The sequence below is a fragment of the Cinclus cinclus genome, chromosome 12 (assembly GCF_963662255.1).
Source record: "Cinclus cinclus chromosome 12, bCinCin1.1, whole genome shotgun sequence".
Lineage (NCBI taxonomy): Eukaryota > Metazoa > Chordata > Aves > Passeriformes > Cinclidae > Cinclus > Cinclus cinclus.
The window spans coordinates 20015820-20038761 of record NC_085057.1 but is presented as its reverse complement, the minus strand read 5'-3'; the positions used below and the strand labels follow the sequence as shown (position 1 = coordinate 20038761).

General features: G+C 43.9%; 1 protein-coding gene across 1 annotated transcript in view; it reads right to left on the bottom strand.

Annotated features, from left to right (window-relative positions):
* Nucleotides 1-1368: 1368 nt before the first annotated feature.
* EFCC1 (EF-hand and coiled-coil domain containing 1) overlaps nucleotides 1369-22942 on the bottom strand; it is a 34575-nt gene continuing 13001 nt past the window's right edge. Inside the window, exons 3-8 of the mRNA XM_062500657.1 lie at nucleotides 10125-10261; nucleotides 7551-7686; nucleotides 7125-7284; nucleotides 4479-4637; nucleotides 3000-3069; nucleotides 1369-1502 (exon numbers count right to left, since the gene is read on the bottom strand). Coding sequence (XP_062356641.1) covers nucleotides 1369-1502; nucleotides 3000-3069; nucleotides 4479-4637; nucleotides 7125-7284; nucleotides 7551-7686; nucleotides 10125-10261 — 796 coding nt within the window. The remainder of the gene's footprint in view (nucleotides 1503-2999; nucleotides 3070-4478; nucleotides 4638-7124; nucleotides 7285-7550; nucleotides 7687-10124; nucleotides 10262-22942) is intronic.

The window sequence follows — 22942 nt, the reverse complement described above, 5'->3', positions numbered from 1 at the left end:
AAATGGGCATTAACAATATATATTTATTCTAAAAATCTTCCTCTGCTAAACCACAAAAAAAAAAAAAAGGTAAAACACCACTCACTGAACAGAACTTGTTTCATTGCTTGCATAACACCTTTTTTCTCTGCTTTAAAATGAAATTTAAATAATACAAATTTTTTGATCCTGATGTGGCTCAAACGTGCCACAATTTTTAATGGAGATGTGTGTGAGCTACACAGTGTGTTCTGTATGGAAAGCAATGGAAATCTTATTCCCCACCTTGCATTCTGGACCTCATTCCTGTATGAAAACCATTTTCCTGGGAAAAAATTCATACATATACAGTTGAAGGATCTTATTGCTGGCATTATCTCAGGCAAATCATTTCACATTCTTAAAGTTGCACAGTGCACGTTTTCAATAACATAAATTCAGCTGGGTCTTTTAGGAATTCTGCCTCTGTTTGGCAGGTGAATGACACAGCAAAAGCACCTTGGAAGAAACCTTTTTTTTTTTTTTTCTTTTGTCCCAGGAATTATTTTATTGCTGATTAAGACATTCCATGGCACCAGGATTAGACCCAGCTCTTTACATTAACTGGCCTGCATGTGGGGCCTAATTTTGTGTCTCAGCAGTTGCACTGAGGAAAATGCAACTTGAGAACTCACTTGTGCACTGCACGAAAGACAGCAAAGTGCATTTTTCAGCCCTTCCTTTCCCTGAAAGCTGGGGAACAAGATTGCTTTGGACGTTCTTCAAGGACCTAAATTTAACTTTTTATGTAAAATCTGACTTGTCAGGAAAGCCTGCTGCATATTCCTAAGGCATCTCTGTAATTGCAAATATAAAATTCAGCAGAGCAATAAAAAAATCTAGCTTCAGAGTTAAATAAGGTGAATAAGTGAGTGACAAGCACAGAGCCTTTAAAACCTGCACTGCTGGCACACACTCCTGGGTGTGTTTATCATTGTTTGTCACTTGTAGGGTAAGGGACAACAAACCCAGGGAGAGCACAGGCTGCCTTGGCTTTGGACTGGGGCTTCCACAAGGGCTGCAAACTGTGCCCAGCCCCTGCATACCCAGAGCTGTGAATGTGTGTGGGCCAGGTGAGCGGGGTGGGCACAGTTTGGTTTGGTGCCAGTCCAGTCCCAGTTCTGCAGGGCTGTAAATCCATGTGGTCAGGTGGATGGGGTGGGCACAGTCTGCTGCCAGTCCAGTCCCAGGGGCACCCCAGGCTGGGGTGTGCAGTCCAGAAAGGCAGGGCTCTGCTCAGCCCAGGGCTGGTGCTCTTCCCTTGGTCCTCACTCCTGGTCAGTCCAGGCATGGCCGAGCTGGACAAATGTCCTCCATTCCTCCTTCCAGCTGTCCTGGGGCTGGCTGGGTTCAGCAGGAGATCACCAGGGTGTTGGACAGGGACCGTGGGCTCTGTGCCTGCTCCATGGGCTGCTTGTGCAACAGTTCACAGGCTGTCAGCTCCTGCTGAAGGGTGTCCAGCACTTCCAGCAGCTGGGCCTTGCCTTGGGAAAGAAAATTGCAACCATTAGAATTTCAACCAAGTAAGGAAGTTGCAGTTTCACAATCACAACAGGCTCTTTTCTTCATAGGTGCCCTTTGAAGTGGCTATAATAAAATGTCTAAATTTTGCAACCAAATAATGAACTCCTGTCCATAAAAAACGTGAGCAAATCTGGGTTCAACTTTCTTCTCTGTTTTTCTCTTGCTTCATTCCCTGCCCACTGAGGTCCCATATCCTTGTGTGAGCAAAGAGTATTTCACAGCACCACTGCCAACCCAACCATCCACTTTGGCTCATCACAGAAAGACGACTGATTACAAAGACTTGGGAAATCTGCTTAACTCTCTCCAGGTGCACAGCCAGACAGTGGAAAGCAGAGCAGGTGAGCTGTGTGTGGCAGTGGTGATGCAGAATGGACAGAGAGCAGCACTTGGAGCTTTAGGGAGCTGAGCTGTGCTGCTGTTTCAGAGGGAGGAACTTTGAGCAGCATTCCTTGGAGTCCCTGTTTCTGTCCAGGATAACTGGCAGCACCTTCTGGACACTGTGCTGTGGATCCAAACAGCCTCCTCTTCTGTTCTCCCAGGAGAACATCAAACCATGGCTCAGCTGTGGTTTCTCTCTGTATTGGTGTCCTGGAGACCACCAAAGTCAGTCTTTGCCCTCTTTTCTCTGCTCCCTCTGCAGCTGAAGGGCACAGCTTGGCTCTGGGCTGCCTGTGCCCTGGATTGCTGAGCACGAGGAAAAACAGGCTTTGAAACTGCAAACCCCAGAAGGGTTCCCATGCTATTCCTCCCTAAATCCCTGTAAATAATATTCTCCAAAACTGAGCCCCCAGGCCACATCTGGTCTCTTCTAATCTTGTCTTTGACTGCTGCCTGCCTATTAAAAGCACCTCCAAGCCACGTTCCTGGGACAGGATGTTCATTCCTTGGAGGTAAGTACAAATGCTCTGCTAATAGGAGCAAAGTAATCAGACCAATGCCCTGGGGCTGTGATCCCTGCACGGCTCCTGCAAAGGCAGCTCCAGACTATTGGCAAGGGACAGGAGTTTGCAAGTTTAGTTTTCACACAAGGAGCACAAAATGATTAGAGGAGTGCAGGTTTGATCTGGTTTTTACAGAACTATCCTGATGGGTAAATCAACAACACACTGGGATAGCAAACCTGAGAAATAGCAGCCTTACACACTTGGTCATTTTTACACTTTCTTGCATCAGTGAAACCCTACAAACATTTGAAGGATACTGGGTTACCCCCCAAAGGCCACACTTTAATTAAAATTTGACAGAAAAAGCACCCTGTGTGTGGTTTTGATGCATCACAGACTAGAAAGCATCACCTTCTATAGGTAATCTTCTTGCAAACTACCTCCTTCTCCCCAGCCTGTAGCCCAGGATTTGAAATATCCTTTTCCTACCCATCTGTGTGTTACCCAGTGTTTGTCCCAAAAGGACACTTTTCATGCTTCTTGGTCTTTAGATGTGACTTCTTTTCTTACCAGGCTGGGGGTCATGGCAGGATTCCAAAGTGCTCAACAGGATTTTCCCCAAGGCTCGCTTAGATATGTTCTTTAAAAAAACAAAACAACATTATGGCACAAGCATGTCCTTCATCGGTTTACAGATATGAAACAGAATCTATGTGCAGGGTATTTGCAATTGGAAACTAAAGCAAAATGACACTGAATCCTGATTAATTTGATATTTGCTTTTTTCAAGCATTTTATCTTAGACCCTGCTCAGACAGCAAGTTTGTAGGGGGTTGGAATTCCTTAATATGGCTGTGGAAATAGAAGTAACAATTATTCAGTGGAAAATACAGAATTTTTCAGAGTGTGTGCCCAAACAGCTCTAGGTGGCAAGGAGGGTAAGCAGAGCAAAAGTTCTTTGAATCCTCTGCCAGGTCTGTGGGGAAGCTGAACTGGACCTGGTGGTGTTATTTTAGGAAGGGTCTTCTCAGACCCAGCAGAAGGACAGAGCAAATGTGCTGTGGCAGGGCTGGATCTGAGATGTAATAAACATTAGCCAAAGTGAGAGCACTGTAAAAACTACTCAAGACTTGGATGGTCTCTCAGTGGTGCTTTTACATAAGAAATCTGGTGGGACATTAATGTGCCTGGTAAAGCAAACTCTCTTAATGTTTGTGCTTTCTGGGAGATGGTCTTGCAATTAGTTTAATTAGCACTTAAGAGAGCCTGTATCTGCAGGGACAGGTTGTTCTTGCTAAAACTTTGAGAAGTGGAAGTGGAAGTGGAAGGGAGCAATTCTGGGAGGAAGATGCTGTTACCTCCAGGCAGAGCTGGCCCTGCTCCCTCTTCCCCCTGCTTAGCTCCCCTGGGGGGACTGGGGCAGAGTGGGAAGCAGTCTGAGGATTTCACATGGCCTCAGCAGCACAGTGTGGGGTTGTAAGAGTGCTGACAGGATGTGTGTGTGCCTTTGGACAGCCACTGCTTGGTGGAAGGTTCTGGTGTGAATGAGAGATTTCAGACATGAAGGTGAATGTGCTGGAGAAGTAACACCCAAACCCACAGGTTCTGATGGGGAAGGTTTCTTAGGTATATCCCACCAGGGATTTAGGGGATTCTTGCTAAACTCTCTTGGGAGTTTTATCTCTTTAATAATGACTCAGAGTTACATTAGCATGCAGTTGAACAAAGGTGCTGATCTAGAAGGAAAATACATATTCTGGAATCTTCCTGACTGCTCACTTCTTTGTTTTCTTTGTTTGCCCTCAATGTTGGTTTAGAGGGTAATGAGCTTGAAGGTTCAGCTCCAAGGAGATCTCTAGGCTTTTAGAAAGCCAGCCAAAGGGGTCCAAATGCTCTCTGCAACCACCAGGCAGCTCCCAGGGCACACATATGCAAAATACTGTCCTGCTGTGAAGGATTTTCTACTTCATAGAAGAGATTAAGACATTCTCAGTTTGGGAAGGAGTACAAAACTCAGCTCTCAGCCCCAGGACTGCTTTCTCACCATACCAAGTCTCGGAGCTGCTGGAGAAGCTGCAGAACATCCATGAGCTTCTCTTCCACCAGGGACAGCCGAACTCTCTCTGTCTCCAACATCTGCAGCTCCAGCTTCAGCATTTCTGTCTCCTCCACCTTCTGCTGCAGCTCCCCGAGCAAGGGGCCTTTCACCTGCACAAAACACAGCAAACTGAAGGCTCTGGAGATTTTCCCTTCTTGCCCAAGCATTGCAAAGCTGAGTTCCCCCTCTTTTGTGGTAAATGGGGTTCACTCAGAAGATTCTCTGGAAGGGAAGTATATTCTTCAATGTGCTGCATAAAGTGAGGTATCAGGATCTGTTAGGAAATGAGTGCTTTGCTCTTGTGTGCAATGGGAGTTCATTCATCACTGGGTGCGGGCAGGCCATTCAGGAATTTTAAATATTAAATTTATTATATATTTTATACTTATATACTAGCATTGCTATGTCAGCTTTCTCCCCTTTCGCATTCCAGTTGTCCTCTATAAAGCAAAACTAATTTATGTGCCCTCACCACAATCAGCAGCTTCTACATAGCAATCATCTGCACATTCAGTGAGACAAGAAGATGTCTGTCTGTCCCTGGTGCAGGGGGAACCAGGTGAGGAACACCAAAAGGAACAACCCCCACTGTTTCTCCTTGATTTTCTCCAGATATTGGGATAAACTTCTCATTTGACCCTGTACGACAGTTCATAAATGAATTGCCTTTTTAATTAGGCTGGCAGCTTGCATGCAAGCTCATATAGAAAATAACTGGCAATTCTTTGTAACACCACACTCGGCAGCATAACACTTTATTTTTAGACTTCACTCATATTCTCCCCATCTACCATCCCCAGGTCACCACCCTGTCTTCAGGAGGAGCTATTTTTAAGTGTTTGGCTGTTGGAAGGTAGAACTTTCTAGACAAGACAAATCTCAGAACTCTCTCATCCTCTGGTTTTACAAGCCTCAGACTGGAGCAATTATTAATCAGTATTTGAGAGTGCTGCCCTTCACTTGCCTGCTGAGTCTCTTGCTTGTTACCCTTGTTGCTATTTGTCTGATTTTCCACATTGAGCAGGTCCAAACAGGAGAATATGCAGCAATGTATAAGGCACTTTTGTCAGCTTCAGAGAGAGTGTTGGTGGTTTATTTATTAAGCCAATGTATTTATTAGAAGGTGCTTGAGAAAGCAATTTCTCAGCCTTCCTATTTGCTTTTCTGTTGATTACAAGGAGAGTCACCTTTTTGACAAGGATTTTTTATTACTTGTCCTTCTTGTAGAAGCAAATTCCTCCCCTATAACTGCTGGCTAATATAAAAGGGCTTAAGAATAAATTTCCTAACAGGCTCAAAATGATTCATCTTCCTGCTATTTAATTCATGTCACAGTGAGCTGGCACTATGTCTTCTTCACCTCCCTGCTTGCCTCTAAATCAAGAGCAACAGATTCCATTTCTCTTCTGGAATTTTGTTTTAATCTGTTCATAATGGTGCTTTTCCAGACAAGCTGCACAGAACTAATATCCATCAGCAGAGATGAAAAAGAGGGCAGTGTGATGCTGCAGAAAATAATGACCACCTCAGAATGGGGAAAAAAGGAGAAGAAAACTGGCACTACCTGCAGGTAGTTTTTTCCTGTGGACTGATGCTAAGCAGTAGAGAAGGAACTTTCATGTTTCTCTAAAGAATGCTGCAAGGATAAATTGCCATCAAGTACTGCAAACTGTGTAGAAAGGCAGAAATAGGATTTTACTCTGGTTGTATTTTTTTTCCGTAAAAAGTAAACTCTTCCATTTAGTTTAGTCAAGGGAGAAAATTATATACAACACTGTAAAATAAAAGATGGCAACATGTACAGAAGCTGAATATTTTCCCCTTACTTTAAATATTTCACTGATTCACATAATCCTTCCAGAAATACTGAAAGCTTTTAGCTTTGTTTAAAGATGGGGTATAAAATACTGAACAAGCACAGGAGAAAGCAGACCATGGCAATGCACTATTTTTGTTACACAGAAAGATTGCTGGCACTTCAATCTGTGCTTATCAGGGGCTGAAATCTGCAGAATTTAAACAGTGAGATCACACAGGACCTGCTGGAATACTGGGGCTTTAAATGATGTGGTTATAACCTCTGCTCAAGGAGAGCTGGACATGCTGCTAGCCTGAGAACTAATTTTATTCATATTTTATTATATTATTGATATATTCTATTAGATTGATATATTATGATAGAAATATATCAGTCTAAGCCCAAGAAAAAGACAGAGTAAATGGGATATTTTACTCCAAAACAGGGAGTCTCAGCCAGCCTGAGGAATTTATTGGAAAGTTTTTCTGCTCCCAGAGGTGCTGGATGCCTAAGGATATGGGAAGTGTTTCATCCACAGCTGGAGAACCTCAGTAAATCAAGGACAGTATTTGAAGGACCTGGGCTATATCTCATCCTCCAAAGGCAGTTTTGGGTAGGAACCGGAGTAGAAATGCAGGTGTTGGAAGAAAGCTGGAGATGTTTGAGTTGACAAACTGCAGCCCAGCAAGAAACATCAGTGACAGAGAGCAGAATGGCCAGGATAAAACAAAATACATTTACACGCAGCTCCCCAAAGATGCACAAACAACTCTTTCACACTCTGCTTGGCACCTGTTACCTCTTCCATGCTTGTTTCCAGTCTTTTCTCTTGGTGGCCCTTGAGTTCTGGGTGCTCTGTGAGAGGGGAGACTGTCCCTGAGAGCTCCCCATGGTCCTTCCCATCAGTGCTGCTGGTCTCCAGGTAGGACAGCAGCTTCCTCCACGTCTTTTCGTCACATCTACACACGTCATCAAGAGGAAAGAGTTAATGAGACCTCACAGTAGAGGTCTGTGTTTGGGGAAACCAGTTTTCCCGTGGAATTCTTGGCAGCACAGGTCACAAATGAGTGTCTTCTCAGACACTAATCAGGGCTGGGTGGGAATGTCCAGCAGGCTGCTCCCCACATGCCAGGAAGGACGGGCAAAAGGCTTCTGACCGCAGCCACAGGTGCTGAAATTAACTTGCAAAGGGCTCAAAGGGCATTAAATAATGAATTAAACTTACCCACTGCCACAGCAAGGGAGCTTGGCCGGGCTGTCCTTGGTGTGGTCCAGCTGGGGAGTGGGGTCACCTGGGCACTGCTTGTCCTCCTGGTCCGAGGCAGCCTGGCCCTCCACAGAGAGGAGGAGCTCATCCTCTGCTGGGACACAGGTCATGCCTTAGGTTTCAGTTCTCACATTGTCCAGACTGCACTGCCTTAGTGTATAACTCTGAACTTGATATAAAGTGTTGGCAAGTTCTCCTCACAGCTCAGTCAGACAAAAACCCTTTTCCAGCCCCAGAACCAAGGACACTGCTGAAGCTTCAGCCCCAAAAAGTGCAAGCAGCAGAGAATTGAGGAGAGAATGTGGGAGGATGGGACTGCAGAACCTGGAGCTGGAATTGGACAATGAACCCCAACATGGAGCTGGACCAAAACCTATAAAAGTGTGAACACTCATGACTCTGAGTCCATCTTGGGTGTAGCCCTGGCCAGGCTCTTGTACTGCCCAAGGTGAATCCCTTGAAGGGCTTTTAAGAAATCCCTGCTTTATTCCCTTAACTCTGTCCAGCCTCTGTTCCAGGGAGCCTCTCCAGGCATCACAGGGACCCCTCACCAGCACCCCAACAGCCCCAGTCAAACCCTGAGTCTGAGCCAGAAAGAAGTGAGAGCTCAAACCCTCAGAGAAACATCAGGCAGGGTCCTCCAGCATCCCTGGGAAGGGGCAAAAGCAGCTGCAGCCAAGATCCTTATTTTAAGAGTCTTGAACATTTCAGACTCGCTTGTGGGTAACTTGGAGCTGTTTCACCTCAACTCTCTTCTTTTCTTGAGCTACTCTAAGGTAAGGATAAGTGTGGAGGATCAGTTGTGGGGGGAAATTACTGTTCAAGTACACAATTTCTTTACTTGTTCATCTCTCTGAGTTAGTTTTTCTGCCTAACTAATCCTATTTTACTTGATGGAACATTTTCCCCTGTTTTAGAATATCTAAACCCATTAGTTATTTGTATGAAAACATTTTGCTATAAAGCTGTTTGTTCTTGAAATATGGGTAGTGTAATTTTATGTGGAAACTCTGAGCTGGCAAAGTGTGCGATTTGATAACAACATTTGTAAAAGCAGGTTTGCTTTCCAAGTCTAACCAGATGAAGAATATGCCACAATATTAATTGTATTTATGCGTCACTATTTTTAACATTCCCAAACAGCTTCTTGCCAGCTCCTTTCAACACACACCTAAAATCCAATTTTTTGTCACAACGAACAGCTCTCCAGTTTGCAGTAGAGCTGCCTTGTAACTCAGACTTATTGTCAGACAAGTGCTTTTGTGGTCTTTGAACTGGATGTGCCCAAAAAAATAAATTGCTGCAGGGAAGTCGAAGTGTGCAATGTTATGGCAGTTGTTGGTGCTACATGTACTAAACAGTCTGGGCTTGTCCAGAGTCACTGCAGCAGCCAGGATGTTTCCAAGGAGTGTGGCCATACAGAATATGAACTGCAAATTTTTTCCTTGGAAATTATTTTCCGTGAGGTTCTGCTTTTTTATTTAAAAAGAAATGAAATCTTTATACTTTTTAAGCCAGGGAAAAAATAGTTTTGGTGGGATGACTCATGTGGAAAAAAGCAGTTTTAAATCATAGCTCTAAGTGATAAGTTCAGTCTTTCATTAAACACAAAATGATGTGGGGAGTGAGGAGTGGAAATCTGGGCTATAAGGTTTTCTGTAGGTCTGGGTTCCAAGACTCTCTAGGATTGGTTTATGGTCTATCCTGGCTTCCAGCAGCAGAAAACAAAACCTACAAGAGCTAGAGGGTTAAGTAATCTTTCTACTCCAGTGCTCCTAATTGCAATGAGCTGCAACATCTTCAGCCAGATTTGGTTTTTCAGTGTCCCAATCTAGAAAGCAGAAGACACCACCAGCCACTTCTCTGGACACCTGATAGGAAACAAGCAGAACTAGCATTTATCTGAATTTTGCAGCTTATTTTCAATAATAATTTCTATTTTCATCAGCATGAACTTCTTGTAAGGCTGTTTCCATACTCTATTAACCCCTCTGAAACCTTCATGCTCAGCAATCTGGCAACTGTCACACACACTGCACAACCAAGAAAACAAAAGGCCACACTTCAAGTACAGCTGGTGCTGAGTCCTCATGAGCCTGGTGTTGGCAGCACTTTCAGCCAGCTTAGTTTTGCTGCTGCTGGCACGCTGGATGGATGAGGCGAGGCAGAGTTTGGGGTGGGTTGGGGCTCAGGGTGGTCGGGGTTCGAGATGGATCGGGGTTTGGGATGGATTGGGGCTCAGGGTGGTCGGGGTTCAGGGTGGGTTGGGGTTTGGGGTGGTTGGGGTTCAGGGTGGGTTGGGGCTCGGGGTGGTCGGAGTTCGAGATGGATCGGGGTTTGGGATGGGTCGGGGTTTGGGATGGGTCGGGGTTCAGGGTGGTCAGGGTTTGGGATGGGTCGGGGTTCGGGTTGGTTGGGGTTCAGGGTGGTCAGGGTTTGGGATGGGTCGGGGTTTGGGGTGGTTGGGGTTCAGGGTGGGTTGGGGTTCGGGGTGGGTCAGGGTTTGGGGTGGTCAGGGTTCGGGGTGGGTACCGTGGTGGGTGATGCCAGCAGGCGAGCGGCGATCCCTCGGTGCCACGGCCACGCCGTGGGTGCCCCTGGGCATGGCTGCTCCCTCCTGCTGCTCAGGGCTGCTCTGCTGGCCAAGATGGGACCTCTCCAATGCCAACCTGAAAAAGAGGCCAGACAGGAAATTTGGAAAACCAGGGTGTGCCCAGCATGGCTTTGGTGGGATGCAGCTGCTGGGACCTGCTGGAGAACGGGGCCATCAACCTGAACCCCAAGACTGAGGTGACTTCCCTGACAACCAAAGGAAGGGGGATTTCAGCTGTCCTTCGATAAGAAGAGCTGAGCAGTACCCATAACTCTGAGGTGAGCTCAAAGACCTCTAGAAAACATACATGGAGTAGCCTGCTGTGGCCACAGGTAACTGCACCCAGCCCCATGGGCTCAGAAATGTCAGGGAGTTTGATCCATGTCTTGTGAGTGATGGGATGAAGCAGAGTCAGAGCCTGAGCAGTCAAAAAGAAGGATCCAGAAATGGTGGCACACCTGGAAACCAGGGACTTGCAGGTGAGAAGCATCTCAGAATGGGTGTCAACATTGCTGACAGTCTCCTTTGGAATTGTCTTTATCTGAGGTCAGTGAGAGGATAACACATTTATGTTTTAAAGGAATAGCTTTCAAGGGATGGGACACAGATTGGACAATGTAACTGAGGAATAGGACTTTTCAAAGTTGACAAATTCCCTCCATATTCTTCCATAGATTAGTTTTGGTCTGGTGAATACTGAATATTTCCTTTATCTAACACATTAAATAGCAAAAAAAAGAAGAGCTGAACTGCTTGGCAGGTGGGTCCTGCTGACACAAGTTGTATAATGTGAGTTTTCTGTACAAATCTTGTGCTTCCTTCCTTTAGATTCAGCTGCAGCTGGGAGGGGACTTTGGCTGCAGGGACAGAGCAGCTGAGGCCACACTGGACACCAGAATTGCAGAGCCTTTGTTTAACTCAGCTGCTCCTGGGGAGCCACACCAATGGTAGCTCCCTTATTGCCTGTGAAACTGTAAGGAGTAAACAAGATCATGAATTTAGCTACAAAAGTCACTATTTGGAAACATCTGCAGGGGACAAGCCGAGCTAAACCTCGCTGAGAAGCCAGCACTTTACTCCCTTGAGCAGGGCTGACTGCATTGAAAACTAATGACTTGCTTCATTGGCAATTTATGGCATTATTCAGCTTAGCAACAACTGGATTTCCTGTAAAGCCAAGGGAAATAGCAATCCCCAGAAAGGAGTCTGGACACTCATCAGTTCTGGAAGAAGTAATTCTGGAGTAGTGCACAAATAAAATGCACTGTAAAGCCTGGACAGAGTGGGGGCTCTGAAAAGCATCACAGAGCTTCAGAGTTCTGGACAGCTACTGGGGGATATTCCTTTCACAGGGACACTGCATTTTACTTTCATGCAATATGCTGATCTTCTGGTACTCTACAGGAATCCCTTACAATTTCTTGAGTAGTTGGTGTCTGAGCAGATTGCTCTGTTTTAAGATGCAGTGTAATTTAGATTGTTCAGGTTTCAGATTCTAGAGTTAGTTCACATTACACAGATGCCGATATTTCAGTGAATAGTTATTGCAGTGATTAAGATTTTAACCTATAAAACATGGAGAATTTTCAAGTATCACAAAAATCTTTTCCAGCAGGCGTGGGTGAAGGGGATTCAAGGAAGAGCTGGAAGCAGGGATCTTCACTTCTTCTCAAACACAGGTTCAATTCTTTCCTCATTGCTATTCATACAGCATCAAATGGGTCTCTATAAATGAGGAGAAGAGTGAATAAACAGCACATTTGTTTGGGGCAAAGATCAGAGGGGGAAGCAGTGCTGGAGGTGCCTGGGAAGGTTTGTGTGGGGTGAGCTGGTGAGGCTTCCATGGAGACAGGGAAACAGCCCCCATTCATCCCAGAGCCTTTGTCCCCAGCATAATGGACAGCAGCACTGAAGAGGGGAGAGTTTGCAAAGTACTGGACCTCAAAGTAATGTCCATGACTAATTGGCTTTTAATTGGCTCTGCCTTATTGTTATGGAAACTTCGAGCTGCAGAAAAACCCACCTGCTTCTGGTGCTGAGCATATATTGGGCTTAAATAATTCCCGACTGATCAAAAAATAACTCTGAGGAATTATTAACTTGTCGTTCACAGACCTTTAACTTGTCTCTTTTAGAGATTTCCGTGGAGCAGATCAAACAGCTGTGTGTGGACATTGCCCTGAGTGCAGTTACACTCAGAGCTATACTTCATTTTCAAAGTGTAGGACTTATGGTTTTTAACCAAAATAAGGTGTGATTTTTAGTTTTGTACTATTTTACCTAAACTGTCAGAGTTCAGGGAACTCAGAATGTGTTCAGATTTGGCTTATTCCCTGAGGGAATTAGAGACTCTGAGTGTGCACAATTTTTAATTATTTATGACTATTCATTTGCTGTTGAGGATATGTTTTCACATTGGAGCTGAGTGTTTATGTGGATTTTCTGAATACATCAGTCCCTGCTTGGTGCTGTGAGCTCCTCTCCAACAGAAATCCTATGAATGAACTTTCTATGATCAATCCAGATGCTTAATCTCAGCTTTTAAATAGCTTGATCTGTCAGGCTTTAAAGATAAATGTTTAAAAGCATGAATTTTTAATATAATAAAATCATATTATGACTACAATAAAGTTCACTAAATATACTGGCTTTATATGGGCAATTATAAAGCATAGTTGTAACTTCAACTATAATTGTTACAGTTCTGGGAGGTTTCCCGTTATTGGCTGATGATTTTCATTTTCTTGCCAAAATCTCCAGCTTCTAGGAAAAAAAAAAAAAAAATCTGTAAAGTGATGGCAAAGTGTTTTCTTGCAAACCTTTCCATCGCCCTGCATGGTGCATACAAGCTGGCAAATCCTGGACTGGTGCAGCCCCACACAGCAGGGCTGTGCCTTGCTGTCCTTCCCGTGGGGACTCTGAGCATTTAGGAGACAGCAGAATCCTTCGTGCACACACTGTGGAATGGCACTGTTTGAGATCTGCTCTCGTCCCAGTCCGTAAGGAATAGCAGCAGAGGCATGTGGAAGCAAACACACCCCCACAGCCCATGACAGAACTGCCTGGATACATTCTGTTTGTCCTTCCTGCTTTTCAAACTCAGATTTTTCGGAATTCCGTCTCTCCTGCTGTCCTGACCTTGGATTTTACAGAAAGATGCTTGAAAGCCTACAATCAAAAGCTAATAACTAAAATACTGTGGTGTTCTGGGCACTGACAGCTCTAACCAAGGCACTTGACACAAATCAGAGAAGCCAGAGAAAGCAGAGCTGTGCTCCTGTGGATCATTTCCTTCTGCCACTGCCTGTGTAGCAGCCCTCACCCTCGTGTGTTCCTTCACGTAGACATGTGCTGTTTAATCCCCAGGAATCCTTCCCTTATCTCCTGGCTGCTGCAGTGTATGCCAGCAAAAATCAAATGGCCAGGGAGCCTCTTAGTGTCTTCAGAAGGGTTCTTCCTAACAGAGTACTCAAGAGCTGGGTAAAGATCCTACAGGATTCCACTCTGGAAGCTTAAAAATGTGCCAAAGTTCTTTTTGATGTCTGCAAAACTGCAGCTTCCCTGAGCGTGGTACAGACTCTGAGAGCTCCTACTCACTGGCACGGAAATTCCTTCAGCACCTATTTCAGCACCTCCCAGATTTCGAGCGTCGTGGATCCGGAGTGACAGAAGAGAAAGATGGCTCATTTAACAGCAAACATCGTGCTTCAGCTGGCTGTGAGCTCTTTCTGTCTAAAAAAAACAGCTGTTTCTGTTTTTTGGAAAAATCCAACAGGACTGAGTGAGGGGAGGGGCATCACTTCTGCATCCAAGCTGGGAACTTCTTTGGAGCTGTGTGAAGGGTTTTCGATGCGCGCAGGTTGCCCAGGAGAGCTGTGCTAGGGGAAAAGGAGGCATGGGGAGAGCTGAGCTGAGGTGTCAGAGGCAGCAGCTGTCTGCTGGGGACGTGGGGAAGGCACTCACTCAGATCCTGCATCAGGAAACAACAATTACCTCACTCCCTTGTGTTTGCTGCTTGGTCAAAACATCCTCAGAATTTCAGAGAGTGCTGCCCTCCACCAGGGACTCTGCAATTCTGCACATTCCTTCAGCCTAAGCTCCGTGCCTGCTATCTTGATGCCTTTCGAAAGTTTAAGTTCCCCTGACAGCAGCCTGTCCTTTGCCTTCTTCAAATATTGTTCTGGTTGGTGACTGAAAAGTAACTCCTGAATTGATTCACAGAACTCAGAATATTCTGAATTGAAAAGAGCTCCCAAGGCTCAGCCTTAAGTTAATGGCCCATAGTTGGATCCAGCCCACAATCCTGGCATTCTCAACACCATGCTCTGACCAACCCAGCCAATCTCAGGGTCAATTATTTCCCTTTGCAAATATTTGTAAAGTTATTTGCCAGTTCCTAGAGACCAGAAGATGCTGCCTGGTGATTCTGTGTTTATTAGGATCCTACCTGTGCTTTGACAGCAGTTACAGAAACTTCTATTTTGTATTTTTTTTTGTGATATGGTTGAATAAAAAAAGTTATGGGAGGTCAAAAAGCCACTGACAAGAGTGTAATGTGACCATTTGTAGCTGCTCTCTGGGTGTAAGAACTGACTTCTACCACTGCTCAGCACTCTGGCTCCTCTCCCTTCTTCATGGCTGAACCTCTGCTTGTCTCAGCAGCACCTCCCATTTCTTTGATGAACCCCAGTCCAAGCAGGTTCATGTTGTATTCATCACCAAATTCACTTAAACTTACCTAAGTTTAAATTTACACACTCCTTCCTAGCAGAACACTTAAGCAGGTGCATAATTTTAGCCAATTATTGCATCTCATTGACATAAACCCAGTTTAATTAGTTTTAGCTGTAATTACGTGGCCATCACAGGCTGCAGTGCAGAGCTACTAAATGAAGGGAAGGAAAGAGATGGTCATAGTTACAGGAAAATTCCTCATGGGGATTCCTGTTTTCCCAGTCAATAACATTTAACAAAAGGCTTTGACTCTTTGCTTCTCCCTCTTAAAAAAAAAAAAATAAGCCAATGCCTAATTGTAGTTTTCCCCTCCTTCTTGGAGCCTCTCCATGCAGGATCCCAGCTGTGTGTGAGGGGATGCAGCTTTTTTGGGGGGACAAGCAGCCCCTTCCCTCCCCAGGAGCCCCACAGGGGGCAAAGACCCTTCCTTTGGACACTCTCACAGGTATTTAGAAACAGATACTTCCTCTTGTTTTCAGAGAGCTTCCTCTATAGATTTCCACAGGAAAAAGAGGGAAACCTGTATGAAAAACAGGAAGCAGTCCTCAGAAGCTTTCTGTGATCAGCACTAGGAGGAAGACTTAAAATAAATGGGGTTGTTTGAAGCAGTAGGTGATACCAGTGGTGTTATGTAAAAACAGTGATTAAATTTAACATCATAGAACTGCAGCAGAATTTAAAACCTCAGGTGTTTATAAAATATATTTAGCTTTTCATTGTAGTTGACAGTAGGTGACCAGCACTGAAACTTGTGGAACCAGGTTTTTACACCGTATTTTCTATTTTCACTTTACTGCCCTGGGCAACCCTTTTGGAAAACTTTCCATCTGTCTCAATCTTGGATGGGATCCCAAACTATTTAATGCTGATTCCATTCCTCTTGCCCTGAATATAAGACTTAATCTTTTCCCTTAGCTTTTTGACACTCTGTAATTCAGTTTCAAATCCTGAGATTTATGCATTAGAAGAGAAGACAGGCCAGGATAAAATTTGACAAAATCTGACATGCAGAAATATTTGTTAATTAAAACCTTCTAGAGGTTTTGCACTGATCCTTTCTGATCCATCTTCAAATTCCCACAAAGTTCCAGATGTTTGGGAGTTGTTCTAGATTTTACTGTGGGTAGTGAAAAGAGAGGGGGAATTTGTAGTTCTCTACCTTAAAAGCAAGTGCAGAGACACTTGAAAAATGTTCCAGTTCATACACCTGGCTGCATTGGGAATCTTCCTAGGCTATGGAGTGTTGGGAAGGTGACACAGGCCCATCAAAAATAGGGATATAACATGTGGAATGACAATTCTGAGGGGAGAAACTCTTAAATTTGTAAGTCCTTCAAAGGAAATTTGACCTTACTTTTACTGTCACTTTCTTCATTTCATAAAGCCAAACATCAGAAAGAAGAAGATGGATTTGGGTTTCACAGTATGTTGTTTGCATTTGAGAACTTAGGGATAATATATTCTGTGCTCATTTCTGATACACAAAATGGCAAAAAATGAAAGCAGAGGATGTTTCTGAGTTCCACTGCTATGCTTCAGTAATCAGACACGTTGTGTTTCAAGAGATACATGAAATAAAAGCTTAACATCCTCACAAATGCAAAAGCATCTGAAACAAAATCTCTTTTATCCACTCCACTCAGCTGACAACGCTGCTGGTTGGATTTCTAAAGGAGAACCAGCAACACCCCCGAATTCCACAGGAACATTTCACATTGTACTTTTGGAAGTTTCCATCAGAGCAAGCGCAGAAGGCTTTGGAGATGTGAGAGGGTCCCTTTGAGGTTAGAGCACAAACAGGAGTGATGTGCTGCAGAGTTCTGGGCTCCTTTCAGCTCAGTCCCACAAGAAAGCCTGATGGGTTTGGGCTGCTGCTCAAGATAAAACTACTGGAAGCACTGGTGTTTGTCAAGTGACTGTTTCATCTGAGAGAGCTTTAAAACAGCAGCAGGGCTTTGGAGTGAATGGAGATATTGCTTGGTTTGAGTTTCTGTAGATACCTGAAACAACTAAATGGGGAAAAAAATCAATTTAGTCCGTGCAAAGTGCAGTATTGTTGCAGAGTTAAGCCTGAGATTTATCAGCAGAGCGCCCTTCTCCCTCCAAAGCATTATTTACAGTTCCCTAAAATGCTCCTGATTTCTGTGAATCCAATCAGTGCGATCTCTCACTGCAGCAATGTTTGCTGCCCTGTGATGTGCCATGGGGCTCGGGGACTGAGGGAGCTCTAACAGTGCCCTGAGAGAGCATTTTCACACCTGCAGTGGTCAGCCTGGCAAGAACACCTAAAGGTGGCATCTACCATGCTCTGCCTGCCTTTGGGCTTGGAAATGCCTCCAAAAGAGCAGGAGTCTATTATATACAAACATTGTGTATGTGGAGGGTCATTAAAGAAAGCTGCTGGCAGTGAACTGAGGCAGCTTTAGGTTTCTGTTCTCCAAGAATTAATGTCAGCATCCCACGAGCTGCTCTGCATTAGCAAAGACTCACTGAACTGCACTAATCCTGCCCACAGCTGGGAGAGTCAGGATAAATACTGCTTATTTTCAGGGCTCTCATCCCTCGGGGAACAGAAAGGCCCTTACTTCCAGATGTGAGGGCCACTATTAATGCTGGTTTGAGAAGTGACAGGCTCCAGATCTGATGAAGGGCCAAAGCCAGGAAAAAACCCCCAACTGGTGCATAAATTCCATTTTCTAGCAGAAGCATTTGTTTAAAATGCCAGATCGTTCCCCAGATCTCCAGTTAAAACCCAAACACATCATTAGGGGCAGAAATAAAGGATATTCCACGTGCAGATGTGTCTCAGATGACTTTGCACCACACCATGTCCCAGTGCCTCACGCAGCCTCCAGGTGTGAGTACCAGAGACAGTATCTCATGGTGAGAGTGCTGGCACCTGCTTCAAGAATTGTCATTTAAACACATTTAGCAGAATAATGGGAATTTAAGCCCTTGGGTCCACAGGGGTGTAGGAGAGACAAAATGTAAGCTCCCAATACCCATTAAAACCTCTGTATACTTCAGTTCTAGAAAGGCCATGCAGGATCAAAGGTGACTCTAGAGTGTTTATCACTGATGTTTGGGAAAGGGTTTAACAAAACCCTGGCCTGCAGCAGAGCTTCCAGGCCTGCCTTTACTCCAGAGGAGCTCCTTGTATCCAGCTTTTCTGTCAGTCCCAGTCAATGGGATTCTGTGGAGATCTTCCAGTGGTTGTGTTTCCCCACCAAGACTGAGCAAGATTCCAGGAAATACTTTTTTCTGGCCATGTGCAATTTGTCATGGACAGTCTGCCCTTATTCAGTTGAATATTCTGAATTTCCTGATGCAACTGCTGTTAAACAAGAGCTGCTTCTCTCCTCTGTCTGCTCTGGTTGGGACTAACCTGTGGCTATAGATGGAGATAATTGCAGGATTGTTCCCCGAGTCTTCCCTTCCTTGGTAACCCAGCAGAACCATCACATCTGAAGTTCTGGGGTCTGTTACTTCTGCAAGAACTGTATTTGTTTCCAAAACCAGGGCAGAGAGTTCATAATGCTGGTGCTGCTCTTGTTGACTTCTCACATCACTCCATTATTGCAGAAGAAAATGTAGAGACATCCCAACATCTGTGAGATGCCAACTTGAAAGATATTTACTGTAATCACTGCAAGCCTTCCAAGGATTTAGTACCTGCAACTCTTCACAGTTGTTAGGTTTTGCCTGTTTAGTTTAAAACAATAATTACAATGGCTGTACTGCCTCTGGCAGGTGCATCTTCCATGGATCCTTTGGATTTCCTCACTTCCCTGATGAGGCTGATGGAGATCTGAGAGCTCCCTGTCCTTGTGCCTGAGGGCTGTGGGTGCCAGCAGGACCTGAGGGTAATTAACACCTCTCCAAATGATCCCTGATGTTCCCCAAGAGATTCCATAAACTCTACAAAAGCTGCTGAAATCAGAGTAACATCATTTCGAGGCAACACATTTGACTTTTTTCCTACAGGATGTCTAAAACCCAAATCAAATCTTAGGACCTGCCAGTGCAGACCTCAGCCTGCCTTCAGACCTATGTCAGCTGGTGCAGGGGGTCATTCCCTGAGCAATCACTCTGGAATCCACATTTAGGCTGCTTCAATCAAATTCTCTTTCATTGCCTGTGGGTCTGTGAACACTTGGAAAGTGCTCTAAGGACTGACATTGTCATCATATACAAAACCTACCAAAAAACCACATAAATTTTAGTAGAGCAGCATGTGCAGTTATGCGTTTGTACTTATGTGCCAGCATAGCATCAATAACAAAGGAAAAAAGTTCCTTACATTAAAAGCTCAAAACAGCCCACAAAGGAAAATTTCTCCGTCCTCTGGTGAGGATTAGACCTGCAGCTTCAAAATCTGATAGAACGTGGTTTATTTTTATAAAACAAATTTCCTGAAGAGGAAAATTACAATGCCATGTTCAAAAACCTAATTAATTCTTCTTCTAGAATAGAACGGTTCAGTAGGAAGGGACTGACAGCCATCAGCTAGTCCAAGTGTAACTCTTCTAAATTACTGCTTCCTTTTTAAATCATCTGGATTTGATATTCATGATGGAGTTCTCTAGGATTCATAGCACACAGCCTTCCTCAAGACATGCATTGATGTGAAGACATTTTAAATGAGATTCTTCTGAATAATCTAACTAGATAATTTCATCATGCTCCTTTATCATATAGACATTTCTCTAGGACTAAAATATTCAGGATACAGCCTGTATTTTGCATCTATGGTTCTGGCAAGGACAGTGTAACCTCTATAAAAATAGATTTCTGAAATAACAAATTTGAGTGTCAGATTCAAAATATTCCTAAATCCCTGGGCAGGGTTGGACAGTACAAAGTAATAAAATCTATTACACAAAGTTACTTTCTTATTTTGCCACCTAAACCAGCAGTTATTTTTCTGGTGACGTGAGCTGTTACAATGAATGAAATAATCTGATAGTATGGTTTGAGTGGTTGCAGAATATGTATCAATAAAAGCCTCTACTGTGGGGCACTGCTGAAAATCCAGCTCTTTGTATTCCTAAACAGTGCTGGTGGGGGAGGTTTGGGATAAGTGAAGTTTGGGATGCCTTTGGAATGATTTGCTCCTGTTGAAGTGAATAATGCAGGGTGTGCCCTGCAGTTAATAACTCCTTTTGTGTCATCTGCTTAAGTTTTGTGTTTTACAGCACAGCTCTCCTGTCTGGTTCTCCTCCATTTGTGGAGTCAGATTATTCTTGTATCCTCAGAGAGGTTTTAAAGGAAGAGAGGATCCCCCATTAATACTTCACTCCTTTTTTCAATCAGATAAAATGCTGTATTTCTATCTCAGGGCTACCTGGACTAGAAATAAGAAAAATCCCTCTTTCCAGGGTTATAAACACTGTTTTCTCTGCCTGACAGTCCCAACAGGGTGTAAGAAACCAAGTTAGAGCTGCCTTTATAGGCAGAGAGAGGTGAGGCACTTGGGTATGAATGATCTCACAAAGATCATTGAGCAGAATCTTTAATATTGGACTTAATATACATGCATATACAAAGCAGCTTGGAGTGAAGTGAGCAAATGTGCACAGAGAAACACCAGTGCATGTCTGTGACAGCCAGCTGCAAACAGCATGAAGGCCAAGTAAATGGAAATATTAAAGCACATATTCTATTTCTGATAAACACACAGTGCTCTGAAAATGCTCTGCTTGCCCCCAGATCTCAGCCTGTGTTGAGAACCTCTGGGACAACACTTTTATTACAAATGACGTCTTTCAATTATGTGGGGAAATATCTGTTGTGCCAGCATGTCAGAAACTCTAAGCCTAGCTTTTCAGATGAGATTTTGCTGCAGGCAGGAAGGGCTGAAAAGGCTCCTGGCAATACTGGTGTGGCTGTGTCTGCCACAAAGGCTGCCATGTCCATTGAATGGGCTGTGCTGGTGCCCTCCTGGGCTCTCAATGCACATTAAAGGGGTGGCTGCAGGCTGCACGATGGGCATCCGCCAGGACAGCCAGAGAAGGAAAGCCTGGCCTAAAGGCAGGGACTTGTGCAGGGTTTTGTCACGCCAGATTCGGGCTGGGCTCTTCAGCCACCTAATCCTGTATTCTACTCATTATGTCTCACATGGAGAAGCTTGTGAGGGGTGCACAAGAAATCTGTGAGAGGTTGCTAAGGGGGAAATTTGGGCTAAAGCTGAGAGATTTTCCCAAATCTGAGGTAATATTTATCACTGTAGCTCAGAAATTCTCCTTACCAGAGGAACAGTTAACCCTGTTTAATTTTAAATCCTTCTGATCTCCAGCTATCAGTGATATTTGTGCATCTGAGAGGGGGTTGTTACAAAAGAATTAAAGGCATCTCTAAGCTTGGAGGTCATGTTGAAGGTGATTGTAGGAGCAGTAACTGATGAAGGTGATAGCTGCCTTCTTCTCTGGTCGTTAAAATTGCTTTTTAGAAGGAGAAATTGATGTGGAGGAACAACATCCAAAGCTGTGGTCTGGAGAGTGAGTCAGGGCTCAGCTTAGAGCCCTCTGCGAGTACAGGTGTGAGGTGAGCTTGATTCTCAGAGCTGTGACCTTGGACTCCTGCACATGAAGCCAAGGCCATGCTTTGTCATTTTATGTATATTAAAGGCCCAAAGACAATACCTAGGGATATGTTTCCCCTGCTCATCATGGATCTGGTGCATCCTTAGTCCTCCCCTGGCCTTTCACTGCAGTATTTAAGTAATTTCCATGGTGACACAGCTGGAGTTATCTTTCTATTGCTGCTAAATGGATTTATTTTTTAGTTTTTTTATTGGTATTTTAATTGCTTGTATAATCTGTGTAGCCTCTCCTCAAGCTCAGCACTGTGCAGGAAGGTGCTCCAAGCTTGTGGGACCCACTGGATGAGAATAATTTTGTTTTCTGTCTGCTTTGAACCTGCCTCTGCTTTCATTTCACACTTCCTGTGCTGAGACTGAACAATTCTCCCCTATTCATCTTCCGCAAGAAAGTTTTGCAGATCCATTTCACATCTCTCCAAAGCTATCTCTCTTCCACATCTGCAAGTGGCTAAAACAATTTCCATGCCTTTTTTTTTCCCATACTTGTTCCCTCTTCTAGGCCTCTTCCAGTCTAATTGGTTTCAGTGGAAGGATCATTAATTTCTTTATTCTGATACAGGTGTTCTGTGAATGTGCATAATTATTTTCTTTGTATTGTTCTCTGTTCCCTTTGTAATACATTTTAATATTTTATTTTCTTTTCAGAAAAAGAAAGCAGCCTAATAACTGAACAGATACACTCCTGGAGTTATAAAGCTCAAAGATATAATTCTTCAGCATCTGTAATACACTCTGACTTCATTACTATGCCTGTTTCACTGAAGCTGAAAGTGTTTGGGGTTGGTTTTGTTTTTTAGCCCCCAAAATACATCTGATTTCATTTATGTGGTACCTGCCACCATCCTATCACTCAGTGTCTTAAGATCATTCTGCAATTCCTCACAGTTGATCCTGGTTTTTCGTATCTTGACCGACTGAACAATTTAAAAATCTTTATTTTCAGTATTATTTCACCTAAAAATCAGATTATAATCACAATATTGTAGCTTTCCCTACCATGCGATATAAAGCAGATTTCTCGAACTAAAACGGTGCAAACAAAACATGTTTCTTTCCAGACTACCAGTTGTGGTCAAAATTAAAATAAAGCCAAAGTTAGATATCCTTCTCCCCCTCGTTGGATATTCTGATCTGAATCCAAGCTTTGTGATTGCAATGCACTTTTAGTGGAGGCATGAACCAAATTACTGAGGTAGAACTTCACTGCTTTTAGTTGCAGGGATTGGTTCAGACTCCTCACTGAGAAATGGTCTCTTCTGAAGAGTTTAATGAGAGAGAAACAATCTGATATACCCTGGGGTTTAACATCAGACAGGGTGCAGCTTTTTAAGCACCAATTAATCTTCTAAAATATCAAATCTAGAATGCATTTGCAATGCACTTCAACCACTAAGTACCTTACCAATGTGTGTAGATGAATCT